The 15,455-nt window shown below is 51.9% G+C and overlaps 2 protein-coding genes across 2 annotated transcripts in view; one reads left to right on the top strand and one right to left on the bottom strand.

Annotated features, from left to right (window-relative positions):
- LOC106805065 (acylglycerol kinase, mitochondrial-like) overlaps window positions 1-3,335 on the bottom strand; it is a 7,610-nt gene extending 4,275 nt beyond the window's left edge. Inside the window, exons 1-3 of the mRNA XM_014806539.1 lie at window positions 3,266-3,335; window positions 2,810-2,902; window positions 1,220-1,417 (exon numbers count right to left, since the gene is read on the bottom strand). Of these exons, the coding sequence (XP_014662025.1) occupies window positions 1,220-1,417; window positions 2,810-2,872 (261 nt within the window). The 5' untranslated portion in view covers window positions 2,873-2,902; window positions 3,266-3,335. The remainder of the gene's footprint in view (window positions 1-1,219; window positions 1,418-2,809; window positions 2,903-3,265) is intronic.
- Window positions 847-15,455, top strand: part of LOC106805062 (amino acid transporter ANTL1-like) — a 32,997-nt gene continuing 18,388 nt past the window's right edge. The window contains exon 1 of the mRNA XM_014806537.1: window positions 847-1,018. Within this exon, the coding sequence (XP_014662023.1) occupies window positions 896-1,018 (123 nt within the window). The 5' untranslated portion in view covers window positions 847-895. The remainder of the gene's footprint in view (window positions 1,019-15,455) is intronic.

Here is a 15,455-nt window from a genome sequence, read left to right on the forward strand (position 1 = left end):
TTAAAAATGAAAGCCTGCTAACCCTAACCCTAATTCTAACCCTAACCCTAATCCTAACCCTAACCCTAACCCTAATCCTAACCCTAACACTACTTAGAATTTAATTTAAAAAATTAACTATAATTGTATCAACCAATGGGAGTTGGGAGGTATGCAGGCCCTAGCTGCGAGTCTGTGTGTGTGTGTGTGCGTGCGTGCGTGCGTGCGTGCTACCGAAACACAACTTTAATCAGCACAACAATGTCACCAATGAACATTGTTGCTGTCACTAGATAGGAAGATTATGCTGGTACAAAAATGCATATCCTAACAGTGTTTAGGTATGGCGATTCTGCGTACAAAGTCGTTTAACTAGGGCAGCACTAAGCCAACAGCTCCAGTGCCGTGGGATAACGCAAATTGCAAGCATGCGATTACCGAGTCACTCTTTATTTGTTCACTTCTTCACATGTTTCATATGCACAAGCCTTAATTTAATCAGTCAACACGTGATTATTTATGACTATTGCTGAGATACTTACGTGTATTTTTTATTTCCGTAATAACTGCCACAGCTCAGTACTACTGCACCAAATACAATCTTTTTCCAGTGCTTCTTTGGAAAACCAATAACGGAGGCTGCCATATTTCCTTTCGTGTATTCGGTAAATCACGATTCACGGTATATGTATCTATATAAAATAACTAAAAGAAACATTAAAATGATTATTTAGTATTGTTTGATATCTCAAGAAACACAAGAAAAGCATGACAATTACGTGAATCTTACTATCAATGATTATATCATCATTAGATGTTTCGGTGTTTGGTAAACGTCATAATTTCCTGTCAACGCAAGCAACATGTCAGCGTCCATTACCTATTTTGTTTTGAAGCAAATCACATATTTATAAAAATGACAGCACCTGCGTCTGCAGTAGGAGAGCAGGGCTCAAGTAGCACCGTAAAAATAATTGCCAACTTATTTATTTCGTTCATAGGAGCAGGAATCCTTGGTCTACCATATGCTTTCAAAGAGGTATAGCTAGTATAGTCTAGAGTCTAGACTATAGTCTATAGACCCCTTGCAGTCACATCCCGTTTTTACCAAGTGCTCGGATGCGCCGCCATGTTGGAAGCATAGTATGATAGTAAACAAGCGGAATGGAGGCATCTCTCACACACACACGCACACGCACACGCGCGCGCACACACTCACACGCACACACAGGATGCGTACCTCAATGTGGATGACGTCGAACGCTCGCCGCTGGTCCCGGATTGCAGCCATCATCGCCTCGCCGATGAACTGAACGTTGGTGAGCTGACTTCCGAACAGCCTGCGCGCTATCGTGTTTGTCTTCCCGATCGGCGCAATGCCTATCGCGAGCTTAGCGATGCGCTCCTGGTCCGGTCGCCTCAACAGACCCGTCACTGCCTGCAGCGAAACAGACGACATCACGAGTGAATCTAACTGGGTTAATTGTTACTCAAGCGTGAAAATTGAAAATTGAAATTTTCAATTATTCACGGTTGAGTAACAATTAACCCAGTTAGATCTATTAGTCTACCAACGGAATGAACATATTTAATGAAAGACTAGTGAAGACTGGAGTCGGGGACTGTGTCTCAAATACGATCACTAATGGTCAACGATCACGAGATTGACGTCCAGAAGACTGGAGTCTTTGGGGACTGTGAACTCCAAATTGACGATACATAATGGTCGCAACAATCCCGAAGATAGTCGTCAGAAGACTGGAGTCTTAGTGGGACTGTGACTCCAAAGACGATCACAATGTCCCAAGGATCACGAGATGACATCTAAAGACGATCGCGCAGACTTAAAGCGAGGGACTGCTGACTCAAATGACGATCACAATGTCAATGCATTCACGAGATGATGTCAGAAGGAATGAGAGTTCTTGGGCGACGGTGACTCAAATGATGATCACATGTCAACGAGTTACGCAGATGACGTTAAAACAGCACGAGCGCGAGACTTAAAACCGGTGTGACTGTGCTCTCCAAATGTATGATCACAATGGTCACACGATTACGAAGATGACGTTACTAAACAGACGATCAGCCGAGACTTAAAAATCGGTGTGACTGTGCTCTCAAAATGGCTGTTCCTGTTGTAGTAGGCAGTTTCCTATCAACACGGGTGGCACCACACCTGCACCGTGGCACCACAGCGCACGCTGGCACCACAGCGCACCGGTGCACCACAGCGGCACGGTGGCCACCATCAGCGCACGGTGGCCACCACAGGCGCACCGGTGGCCACCACAGCGCACCGGTGGCACCACAGGCACGAGTGGCACACAGGCGCAGCTGGGCACCACAGCGCACGTGGCCACCACAGCCACGGTGGCCACCACAGGCACGGTTGGCACCACAGCGCCCACGGGTGGCCAACCAACACCTGTTACGTGGCACCACAGCGCACGTGGCACCACAGCGGCACGGTGGCCACACAGCGGCACGCTGGCACCGCAGCGCACCGGCGCGGCCCAACACGCGCACGGCTGGCCACACATGCGCACGCGGCACACAGCGCACGGCGCACCACAGCGACGGCCGCCACCGACAGCGCACGGCCGCACCACAGCGAACCGGTGGACCGCCAGCGCCACGGTGGCCACCACAGCGCACGGTGCACCACAGCGCACGTGGCCACCACAGCCGCACAGCGGGCACCAACTGTACGGTTGGACCACAGCGCACGCGTGGCACCACAGCCGCACGGTGCACCACAGCACCGGCGGCACCACAGCGCACGGTGGCACCACACTGCAACGTTGCGGAACGTGGAAGCCATACGAACCTCGCTGAGGGCGCCGTCGCCGCCGGCGATGATAATCGCATCCGTATCGTCGACAACCTCCATCAGCGCCTTCAGTTGACTGTCGTGCTCCGTCTGTAAATACGAAAGGGCTCCGTGAATACTGTGATCACGGGAAGCCTTGGCGATGCGACGTTTAGAGATTTAGAGTTTTAGAGATTTGGAGTTTTAGAGATTTAGAGTTTTAGAGATTTGGAGTTTTAGAGATTTAGAGACGAGAGATTTAGAATTTTAGAGATTAGAGATGCAAAGAAGCGTATCATAACCTATACTTCGGTTATTGTTCCGTAAATGTATTTTTTCATAGTATAGGAATATCAGGATTTAATACGAAATGGTATATTCTATTCATATGAGCGATCGCTCATTATGGACTATTCAGATACTGAAATCTACTCTAGATTTTAAAAAGATTTTTAAGTAAGCTGGGTTACTTACTTTGACTATTGATACTTGAATTCCAGCTAAATGCAGTAGTGGTGCTCCAAATTTCTCAAATAGTTGTCTACCAGTTCTGAAAAAAAATTGTTATTACACATGATTACTCAGAAAGATAATAATGGGTGAAACTAAGATTATTGTAACGTTCTTCTCCTTCATTAGTTATATAACCATTAAATGTAGAGGGTATTTCAGACATTAAAAATACATTTACGGTCGCATTTCATCGATGTACATACCCATCCTGTGCAGCAGGGTTAAGTAGGACTGTTATGTGTCGGGGTTTCTGTGATGCCAACAGAGGCTGTGCACCATATGCCTGAAAAATATAATAACAATAATATCACGACTGCAGCTGGTGAGCATATTCAATTTCGATCGGAAAGAATTTAATCAGTTAGATTTAGTTTTAATGGAATACCATGCGAATACAATGTCTGTTTGAGACTTGTCACTCACTCTAGCCTCTTCGGAGTATTTCCTCTTTAGCTCATTCTCCCTGCAAAGAATGATAAGCTGACACCATCACTCAGTATATAGAGCCTATTACATGTGACTTGTGCTCACAGATATGTATGGAACTTTCCCTATCACACTGTCACCAGAGTGCACTCATAGTTATCTTTGCATAATTGCCAATACTTATATCAAACACAAACATAAACTCAACGTTATATTCACCATTTGTATTTATAACGTCATGTATAGTTTCTAAGAAACACCTCAATTTACCATTAAATATGATTTTACTTAGATATGCAATAACGTGATTTAGACTAAATTTGCTACAAACCATGTGAGAAGCAAACTCAGAATAAGCAGTCCTTGATATACATGTCTTTATTGATGATAACATTTTAAAATGACAAGCTGTAAACAGTATACATAAAAACTGATATTTCACTCTCTATGCATACTTATGGCGAATATCTATATGCCATTTCTATTGGACAACTTGGGAAATGTGCGCTTTTCTTGTGATCTTTACATATTGTCACTAATAGTAATAGATGGCAGTCTCTCTTCGAATTTTTTCCAAACATTTTTTAGGTTAATTGATAAATGAAAATTAAGAACCTATGCTGCCTCAACATTTATAATGGTTGAGTTGAGCCTATTAGCTGCAAAACTGCAATAAGCTGTCTTTCAACAGCAGATAATATTGCATACATTGACTATATATTTGCCAAAGATTTGCTTATTGTGGATTCTCCAAACATTCTTGTATCAGTGTGCATAAACAAAACCAAACCGTGAACTTTGAACTGATGTCACAACATAGCATGCATTATCTTCCACGCGAACATAGTGACGAAAATTCATTCTCGAACAATTTAAACACCATTCAAATCTGTAAGACATGCATGCCGACTGAATAAATGACTACAATCTTATCTCTGAACCATGAAAATAAATTGCCCACATCGCTTCACCAAAACTGACACACGACCAATCCGATTAGTACAAAATATCCCAGTATCCCTAATATATCAATAGTACTTATCACCTCACACTAAATCAGTATCCTATATATATCAGTCTTATATCAGTCTTATATTATATATCCCCCACTTCACTCGAAGCTCAACGCTAATAAATCATCGAGTTCAATACCGCACGTCAGTGACAGCACGACTGATGAGTGTAGTGTCATAATCCGAGAAGGAGAAGACGACCTCATCGCATCTTCGCCTCATCGCTATATGAACGCGAGCTGAGCTTGAGTTCAACACTGCACAGCAGTCACCCCACGACACGTCGCGTCTAGTGTAGTGACCCGAGAAGAAGAAGACCGAGCGAGACTTCCATCGCTACGTGAACGCGAGCTGCCACACGGCCGCCGCGGCGATGTTTCCGACGAGCAGTATCGTGCCTGGAGCGGACGGATCGTCGTGTAACAAGCCGCTTTGCAGCCGCGGCGCGCGGGTACCGGCCGAACGCCATCTCGACGAGCGCCTCGACAATCCACTGTCCGTCGAGAGCGTAGCAGGGCACGACGTTGAGGCACAGCGAGCGCTCCCGACAGCGGATCAGGTACTTGACAGAGCGTCTCGAACACCGTGCGGGAACGCGGACGGCGACAAGCCAGGTGTCCGTGGCGCACGGGCCCACAAACAGCCTCAGTCGCTCACGTGCTTCTCACCCGATTAGAGCAGCTCGACGCGGGTGCGCCGCCGCGAAGACGGACGGGTCGTGCTGCTGCGCGCTACGCCTCTCCTTCTCGCACTCGTGCGCGACCGATGCTCGAGCTAGTCGCGTCGCGTTGCGAGCGACGGTGTACGCTAGCAGACGACGTCCCGCGCCACCGTAGCAGTCGACGCGTTGCGGCATGATGACAGGTGGCGAGAGCCGCGCGCGGCCGAGAGGGCACCGCGTGCGCCGGACCGCCGCCGCTCGCCGCCGCAGCGTCGTCGTCGCGTCGTCTCTGTAGAGGAAGCACAGGCTTGCTCGCCATGCTGCTGTTGCGGGCCAGCACTCGACGGCCGCCGGCTGCGTTCGTCGTACGCCGAAGGCGGCGCTGTCCAGCGAGGTGGCGCGCTACAGCCGCGGAGGCGCGCAGTTAACCCGCGGCTCGGCGCGCGCACGTTCGCGGTCGCGCACGCAGCCGTTCACGAGCGCGATTCGTACGGGCAGCGTGATGTATCGGCGATCGCCGGCAAGCCGGCTCGACGCCGCCGGCGGCCACCTACGGGCGGACGGCGTCCGAACGGCGTCACGCGACCGCGAGTCGCCCGTCTGCGTACAGCGGCCGCAGCCAGCACGGGGCATGCCGAGCAGCAGCAGCATCGCCACGGCGACTCGATGCGACGTTGTGCCAGGACGCCGTCCGCAGTAGATGCGGAGGCAGCGCGCGGGCTGCCGAGCGCAGGCAGGTGCCGTGTTCGAGTCGACGATGCGCCCGGGTAGATGAGGGAAGAGGAAGGACGCCGAAGCCAGTGATAGCGGACGTCGTCGTCGCCGCGGGCGACGAGGCGTGCCCGAGCTCGTGCGCACCGCGCAGACGAGCCAGCGTGGCAGGTAGTACGCGAGCTGATGATGGGGAGGTTGACGCGGCGATCACCGGCTGCAGCACGGTGCGCGTTGCCGCCGCGACGCGCGTCCCCGCGCCCGGCAGCCACCGCGTTTTTCAGCGTCATCGCCGAGTGAGCGTCACGGAGGCGAACATGAGGCCGACGATACAGGCCGCGCCGCGCTGAACCACAGCTGCGGAAGCGCGGCTCTGCGCGCTTGCCGCGCGCATCAGGCGGTCATCAGCGCCTCGCGATTGTACAGCGGACCTGGCAGACGTGGCGGTGACGAGGCGGTGCGCTGCATCGCGGCGCAGGTACGGTGCGGGCCAGGTATGTCTTGAAATAGACGTCGGAGGAGAGTAGACGCGGTCGGCCCAGAAGCCCAGATGAGCAGGGCGCGGCGTCAGTCTGGAGCATCGGCGGCGGCGGAAAATTGCGAGAAAACGCACGACCGACGACGACAACTTCCATGTTTACTGGGTTTTGCCAAGAGTGCGACACGGAGCGGCGTGTCCCTGTTTACGCAAGGCTCGACGCTGTGCTCTTATCGCCCGCCGCGCTCTTGCGTAGCGCTGCCATATCATTTCTGCATGGGTCTGTTTGTGTGGTGAACGTGCGCCGAATGTATTGTCATGAGTCTGCAAAGCCCATGGAAGAAAATTGTTACACTTCGGCAGGGGCACATTTGAAGATGCTGGATTCTAGATGATCTAGCCATGCGTAAACTATAATGATGTTGGCAAGTTTACTCCACTTGTACGAGGGCAAACGCTGACCTAAAATTAAGATCAATCCATTCATGTATGTCAATCTGCGGATTTGCCATAACTACTATGCTTCGCACAAATGTAAAAAGGGCATAAATGAAGATTAAATATTTTTACCAATACAGATAAGATACAACTTTGGTAATATCATTTTAGAAGGCGAGGACTTCCTATATTACATCCTTATTGCTGTGCATGCCTAAGTGCATGCAGACATACCTCAAACTACAATAAAGTACAGTCAGTCTATATTTTTAATTCAGCAAGTTCAGCCAGGTTTGCCACATATTGCGCAATTATAGTTGGTATAATTGTGATAAATACATTGCCACATCTACAAGCATGCTACCATTTTTTATAGGTGTTAATGGGGAGACCTGTGCCATATGTCTTTCAATTGCCTATGCCAAATAAGTACTAAATGTGTGTCTGGTGTAGTGGGTGTGTGTGTGTGTGTGTGCTGTGTGTGTGTGGTGTGTGTGTGTGTGTGTTGTTGTGTGTCGTGTTGTGACTCGCAGCGTAGGGCCTGTTACCTCCCATCCATTGTTGATACAAATCACGCTGTCCTGAAACTCCTGTTTTAATAATTCATTTTTTATGGGGCATTGATACCCTTACCCTAACCTATTCTAACCTAACCCTATCTAACCCTAACCCTAAACCCTAATCCTAACCCTAACCACTAGACTTAGAATTTAATTTTAAATAATTAACTATAATGACTGTATCAACCAATGGTGAGTTGGGAGCGTATGCAGCGCCCTAGCTGCGAGTTCTGTGTGTGTGTGTTGTGCGGTCAGTGTCGCCGTCGTGGTGCGTGGCTACCGAAACACAAACTTTAATCAGGCCACAATGTCCACCATGAACATTGTGCTGTCACTAGACAGAAAGATGTATGACTGGCTACAAAATGCATATCCTAACAGTGTTTAGGTATGCCGATTCTGCGCTACAAGTCGTTTAACTAGGCGCACTAAAGGCAACGCTCCGCTCGTGGATAAGCAAATTGCTAAGCATCTGCGATTACGGAGTCACTCTTTATTCTGTTCACTTCTTCACATGTTTCATATAGCACAGCCTTAATTTAAATCAGTCCACACGTGATTATTTTGCATATTGCTGATGATACTTACGCTGTATTTTTTTATGTCGTAATAAACAATGCACAGCGCCAGTATACTGCAACCAATCAATTCTTTTTCCAGTGCTTCTTGCGAAAACAATACGGGAGGTGCATATGTCCCTGCGTTTCGGCTAATCAACGATTTCACGTACTATTGTATCTATATAAAATAACTAAAAGAACATTAAAATGACTTATTTAGTATTGTTTGATATCTCAAGAAACACAAAGAACGCATGACAATTACCCGTTGATCTTACTATCAATGATTAATATCAATCATTAGATGTTTCGGTGTTGGGTAACGTTCATAATTCCTGTCAACGCAAGCAAACATGTCAGCGTCCTTACCTATTTTGTTTTGAAGCAAATCACATATTTATAAAATGACAGGCACCTGCGTCTGCCATTAGGAGAGCAGGGCCTCAAGTAGCCACCCGGGTAAAATAATTGCCAAACTATTTATTTCGTTCATAAGAGCAGGAATCGCCTTGGTCTACCATATGGTTTCAAAGAGCTTAGCTAGTAATAGTCAAAGTCTGGACTATGACCCCTTGCAGTCACATCCCGTTTACCAAGTGCTCGTATGCGCCGCATGTTGAAAGCATAGTTATGATGAGTAAAACAAGCGAATGAGCATCTCTCACACACACACGCACACGCACACACACACCCAACACACACACACACACACACACACCACACACACACACACACACACAACCACACACCTCACATCAATGACATCACTGCCGTGTTGATTCCTTCCCGAGTTAACGCCAAGCTAGTGAGTGATACACCTGGGTGTTACTGTTGCAAGTGAGTCCTCAGTCCGGCAGATGATTGGTTTGACAATCAAAACTGTAACCTCAGCTCGTTTCACTACACGTGTTTACATATTACTTCGCACCAAAGGGCATGCGTTTTGTCCAGTTGTAAAAAAACAATATGGCTCTCATTACGCAGTTTACCAAACAGTGCCGTACTCGAAAATGTGATTGTAAATAAAAATTGTGATATTGCTGTGTTTAGATTAATGCATTGTCTATTGCATCGTAGTGTAGTGTTTCACAGACTTGTTTTAACCAGTGTTGTTTCTAGAATCTATAAAAAGTTTCGTGAACTAGTTTTATCGTGAATTATAATTAGTACATAGACATAGTGGTGTTTCAAGACTGTTTATTTCAGTTACTTATCTGGTAGAACGTATTAATCAAGTGCGTGCGAGTTGGAGGAGGAGAACGAGCAGGAGGAGAAAAGCGACAGAGAGCGAGAGAGGAGAGGAGGAGGTGAGAGGGAGGGACGAGACAGAGAGAAGAGGAGGCGAGCGGGGAGAGACAGGAGAGGGGGGGGGGGGGGGGGGGGCGGGGGGGGGGGGGGGGGGGGGGGGCGGGGGGGGGGGGGGGGGGCGGGGGGGGGCGGGGGGGGGGGGGGGGGGGGGGGGGGCGGGGGGGGGGGGGGGGGGGGGCGTGGGGGGGGGGGGGGCGGGGGGGGGGGGGGGGGGGGGCGGGGGGGGGGGGGGGGGGGGGGGGGGGGGGGGGGGGGGGGGGGGGGGGGGGGGGGGGGGGGGGCGGGGGGGGGGGGGGGGGGGGGGGGGGGGGGGGGGGGGGGGGGGGGGGGGGGGGGGGGGGGGGGGGGGGGGGGGGGGGGGGTGGGGGGGGGGGGGGGGGGGGGGGGGGGTGGGGGGGGGGGGGGGGGGGGGGGGGGGGGGGGGGGGGGGGGGGGGGGGGGGGGGGGGGGGGGGGGGGGGGGGGGGGGGGGGGGGGGGGGGGGGGGGGGGGGGGGGGGGGGGGGGGGGGCGGGGGGGGGAGGAGGGGGGGGGGGGGGGGGGGGGGGGGGGGGCGGGGGGGGGGGGGGGGGGGGGGGGGGGGGGGGGGGGGGGGGGGGGGGGGGGGGGGGGGGGGGGGGGGGGGGGGGGGGGGGGGGGTGGGGGGGGGGGGGGGGGGGGGGGGGGGGGGGGGGGGGGGGGGGGGGGGGGGGGGGGGGGGGGGGGGGGGGGGCGGGGGGGGGGGGCGGGGGGGGGGGGGGGGGGGGGGGGGGGGGGGGGGGGGGGGGGGGGGGGGGGGGGGGGGGGGGGGGGCGGGGGGGGGGGGGGGGGGGGGGGGCGGGGGGGGGGGGGGGCGGGGGGGGGGGGGCGGGGGGGGGGGGGGGGGGGGGGGCGGGGGGGGGGGGGGGGGGGGGGGGGGGGGGGGGGGGGGGCGGAGGGGGGGGGGGGGGGGGGGGGGGGGGGGGGGGGGGGGCGGGGGGGGGGGGGGGGGGGGGGGGGGGGGGGGGGGGGGGGGGGGGGGGGGGGGGGGGGGGGGGGGGGGGGGGGGGGGGGGGGGGGGGGGGGGGGGGGGGGGGGGGGGGGCGTGGGGGGGGGGGAGGGGGGGGGCGGGGGGGGGGGGGGGGGCGGGGGGGGGGGGGGGGGGGGGGGGGGGGGGGGGGGGGGGGGGGGGGGGGGGGGGGGGGGGGGGGGGGGGGGGTGGGGGGGGGGGGGGCGGGGGGGGGGGGGGGGGGGGGGGGGGGGGGGGGGGGGGGGGGGGGGGGGGGAGGGGGGGGCGGGGGGGGGGGGGGGGGGGGGGGTGGGGGGGGGGGGGGGGGGGGGGGGGGGGGGGGGGGGGAGGAGCGCAGGAGAGGGAGGGGAGAGAGAGGAGGAGGAAGAGAGATGGGGAGAGAGAAGAGAGAGGAGGGAGGAGAGAATGTAGAGGGAGGCAGGAGAGAGAGAGAGACGTGGGGGGAGGAGAGACAGAGAGAGAGAGGAATGGGGAGAAAATAGGAGCAGAGAGAGAGAGGGAGAGGAGGGGGGAGAGAGACAGAGAGAGAGAGAGAAGAGGAGGGAGGAGAGACAAGACAGAGAGGGAGGAGCGACAGAGAGAGAGAAGGGAGGAGAGACAGGAGCAGAAGGCGGAGCAGAGAGAGAGAGAGGAGGAGAGAGGAGGAAGACGGGAGAGGAGGAGGAGGAGACAGACGGGGAGGAGAGAGCAAGAGGGCAGGGGAGGAGAAACAGAAGCAAAGAGGGGAGGAGGAGCGAGAGCAGACGAGAGGAGAGAGAGACATAGGGAAGAGAATGGAGGGGAAGGGGGAGGAGGAGGAGAGACAAGATAGAGAGAGAGAGCAGGGAGGAAAGGAGAGACAGAGAGAAGAGAGAGAGAGAGAGAGGAGAGGAGAGAGAACGAGAGATAGAGAGAAGAGGAGAGAGAGAGAGAGACAGAAGAGGGAGAGAGAGAGAGACGAGAGAGAGAGAAGAGAGAGGGAGGAGAAGGAGGAGAGACAGAGAGGCGAGGAGGAGAGAACAGCAGATCAAGAAGGAAATTTGACTCATTGACAGGTTAAGATCTCACTTCATAAGCAGTCAATCATAAACATTTGAAATCTGTGACAGAGGAAGAACAGGCTACGTAACAACTGCTCCAATGAAGAAGTATAATGAACAGATACAGTCAATAAAAGTCGGTAGCGCCTGTGAAATATTTAACTTTAATCATCATTTCGCCTCATAAATCATCTCCTCAGTGAAACGCTCGGCCTGTGCCATCTGGCTCTTAACTCAATGTTTTCCGTTCTTGAGAGTCTGTAGTCTCAGATAGTTGGCGTCCATACGAGGCCAGTAAACTCTGTCCTGGGTTGTGATACCGCACTCTCCTCTGTGAACACTCTCATGTTCTCCCTGATTAGTTATAACAGCAGGTAGTCGAAAGAATTTCTTATCCTTTTCCCTATCAGATCGGTTAGTACATCCGCTATCCTACAATAATTCACCATTTTCGTGTGAAAATGTTGGAGATCTCTCTAAACTGAACTTTCCACGCTGTAACCACGTCGCACGGTCGCAGCAATGATGCCAACATGGCCGCCTTTGTTTTGATGACGTCACGTGCAAGGGGTCTATAGTATACTGTATAGTATAGTATATAGGCTAGTAGTCATATTGGTTCAAGGATAGAGAACATGGGTCCCAATATAACCAATGTCATTTACATCAATATATCTATAGCCCGCGTACAGTTGCCGCAGGGCTATAGAACGTAATATGGCAACTTCCAGTGAGTAAGCAAAGACAACTTTTTGCCGATAATAACTTCTTTGGTATGCCAAATAAAACACATTCTCTGCCGGACAAATGTCTTAAGTTACTACAAACACTAAAATGAAAAGACAAACTAACGCTTATATATTGTACTTGCGATATTACTCGTCGACGAAGATTGTTTATCAACTTGTAACCGCCATTTCTCGTTGTGCAGTGCTCGCGCGGTTCCGGCGCTAGTGTAGTAGTGAGCGGGCACAATGTATTTCCAAGTGGAGGGGTGGGCAGGTTGCACGCGGATTTAACCGCCATTTTTCGTTGCGCAGCGCTAGCGCGGTTTGCAGCTGCGTGTAACCTTCTCACCCCTCCACTTGGAAATACATTGTGTCCACTCACTAGCGAAAAATGCCGGTTACAAGTTTACAAGTTACAATCTTCGTCGACGAGTAATATAGCAAGTACAACATTTAACCGTTAGTTTGCAGTTTAATTTTAGTGTTTGTAGTAACTTAAGACATTTGTCCAGCAGAGAATGTGTTTTATTTGGCAACCGAAAAAGTTATTATTGGCAAAATGTTGTCTTTGCTTACTCACTGGAAATTGCCATATTACGTTCTATAGCCCTGCGGCAACTGTACGCGGGCTATAGTACTAGAGCTAGGCTAGTATAGCTATAGGCTAGCTCTAGTATTATAGCCCGCGTACATTGACTGCCGCAGGGCTATAGAACATTTTCAGCTCGATTTCGATGCTGCAACAGTTCTCAAAGTTTCCACGAAAAATCGCTTTACAAAACGCAAAATGATCGGGTTTTTAATACTCATCTGTCTACGTGGACATCTCCCCTATCTTTTTGAACACTTTCCACAACTTTACACCATGTATTTATGCATTTATTACTCACAAGTAGGCAAAACACACAATTCGTTTTGAAATATTGTGGCGTGCGAACGCGGGACGTCACCGGATATGTAGGCAAAACACATGGCAGCTATGGTGCATGTATATACAATACCGGTGAACATTGTGAGTACGCACACCACAATATTTCAAAACGAATTGTGTGTTTTGCCTACTTGTGAGTAATAAATGCATAAATACATGGTGTAAATGTGTGGAAAGTGTTCAAAAAGATAGGTGAGATGTCCACGTAGATAGATAAGTGTTAAAAAGCCCGATCATTTTGCGTTTTGTAAACCAATTTTTCTGTGGAAACTTTGGAAACTGTTGCAGCCGCGAAATCGAGCTGAAAATGTTCTATAGCCCTGCGGCAGTCAATGTACGCAGGCTATTGTACTAGAGCTAGCTATAGGCCTACTTTACTCTTTTACTTTTACTTTTAGTCTTTACTTTAGTCTTTAGAGCTATCTGAGACTGAGTATCTCAAATTCAATCCACACTGCCACTGCCACTGGCACTGGCACTTGAACTGTTTCAATAATATTATTATTGTGAATAAGGGCAAATTGTATAGACTACCAAAGTCTTAAATAATGTATATATATTCTCTGCAACTAGTAATTCCACATAAATACCGTTAAAATGCACCTCTGCAACACACTGTCCCACCAAATTGACCAATGACACCATAAAGGCATAATCACGCCTGCACTCAGGCCAAAACAAAATATAGGTGTGGTTACCGTTTCCCGACCGACCCTATTTATTCCCAGCGACCCTAAACATTTTATTGTCAATTTTCTTTATAAAGTAAAAAAAATATCCGAGCAGCAGCAGCATCGCCACGGCGACGATGCCAACGTTGTGCCAGACGCCGGCGCAGTAGATGCGGAGGCGGCGCACGGGCGCGAGCGCGTGCAGGTGCTCCGTGGCGAGGTCGACGAATGCACCCGGGTAGATGAGGAAGAGGAAGACGCCGAAGCCATTGATGCGGACGTCGTCCGTCGCCGCGGCGACGGCGTGCCCGAGCTCGTGCAGCACGCCGCACACGAGCAGCGTGAGCAGGTAGTACGCGAGCTGACTGATGGGGAGGTTGACGCCGGGCATCACCGGCTGCAGCACGGGCGCGTTGCCGCCGGCGACGGTCGTCCCCGCGCCCGGCGCCACCGCGTTCTTCAGCGTCATCGCGAGGAGCGTCACGGAGGCGAACATGAGGCCGACGGATACGGCCGCGCCCGCGCTAAACCACAGCTGCAGGAAGCGCGGCGCGCGCTTTCCGACGCGCATCACGGCGGCGTTCAGCGCCTGCGTGTACCAGCGGACCTGGCAGACGTGCGTGACGATGCCGGTGCGCTGCATCGCGCGCAGGTACCGGTGCGGCCAGTATGTCTTGAAGTAGACGTCGAGGAGATAGACGCTCGCCCAGAAGCCCATGAGCAGGGCGACGGCCGTCGTCTGGAGCATCGCGGACGGCGGGAAAATGCGGAAAACGCACGACGACGACGACAACTTCACATGTTTACTGGTTTGCAGAGTGCGACACCGGGGCGGCGTGTCCCGTTTACGCAAGGCTACGACGCTGTGCGTCTATCGCCGCACGCGCTCTTCGTAGCGCGCCATATCATTTCTGATGGAGTCTGTTTGTGTGGTGACGTGGCGAAATGTATTGTCAGAGTCTGCAAAGCCCATGGAAAGAAAATGTTACACTTCGGCATGGGGCACATTGAAGATGCTGACTTCTAGATGATCTGCCATCGTAACTATAATGTATGTTGGCAAGTTACTCCACTGGTACGATGGGCAAACGTGACCTAATTAAGGATCATCCATTCATGAATGTCAATCTGGAATTTGCATAACTACTATGCTCAGCACAAATGTAAAAAAGGCAATAAATGAAGATTAAATATTTTTACACCAATACAGATATAGATACAACTTTGGTAATATCATTTTGAAGGCATGACTTCCTTATTACACTCCTTAATTGTGTGCAGTGCTAAAGTGCATGCACACATACCTCAAACATACAATAAAGTACAGTCCAGTCTATATTTTTAAAATTCAGCATTTCAGCCAGGTTTGCCACCAATTGGCAATTATAGTTTATACTTGTATTAAATACATTGCCACAATCTACAGCATGTACCATTTTTATAGGTGTAATGGGGAGACCTTGCCATATGTCTTCAATTGCAATATGCCAATAAGTACTAAATGTGTGTGTGTGTGTGTGTGTGTGTGTGTGTGTGTGTGTGTGTGTGTGTGTGTGTGTGTGTGTGTGTGTGTGTGTGTCTGTGTGTGACTCGCAGCTAGGGCCTGCATACCTCCCATCCATTGTTGATACAAATCACGCTGTCCTGAAACTCCTGTTTTA

The sequence above is a fragment of the Priapulus caudatus genome, unplaced genomic scaffold (assembly GCF_000485595.1).
Source record: "Priapulus caudatus unplaced genomic scaffold, Priapulus_caudatus-5.0.1 Scaffold98, whole genome shotgun sequence".
Classification (NCBI taxonomy): Eukaryota; Metazoa; Priapulida; class Priapulimorpha; order Priapulimorphida; family Priapulidae; genus Priapulus; species Priapulus caudatus.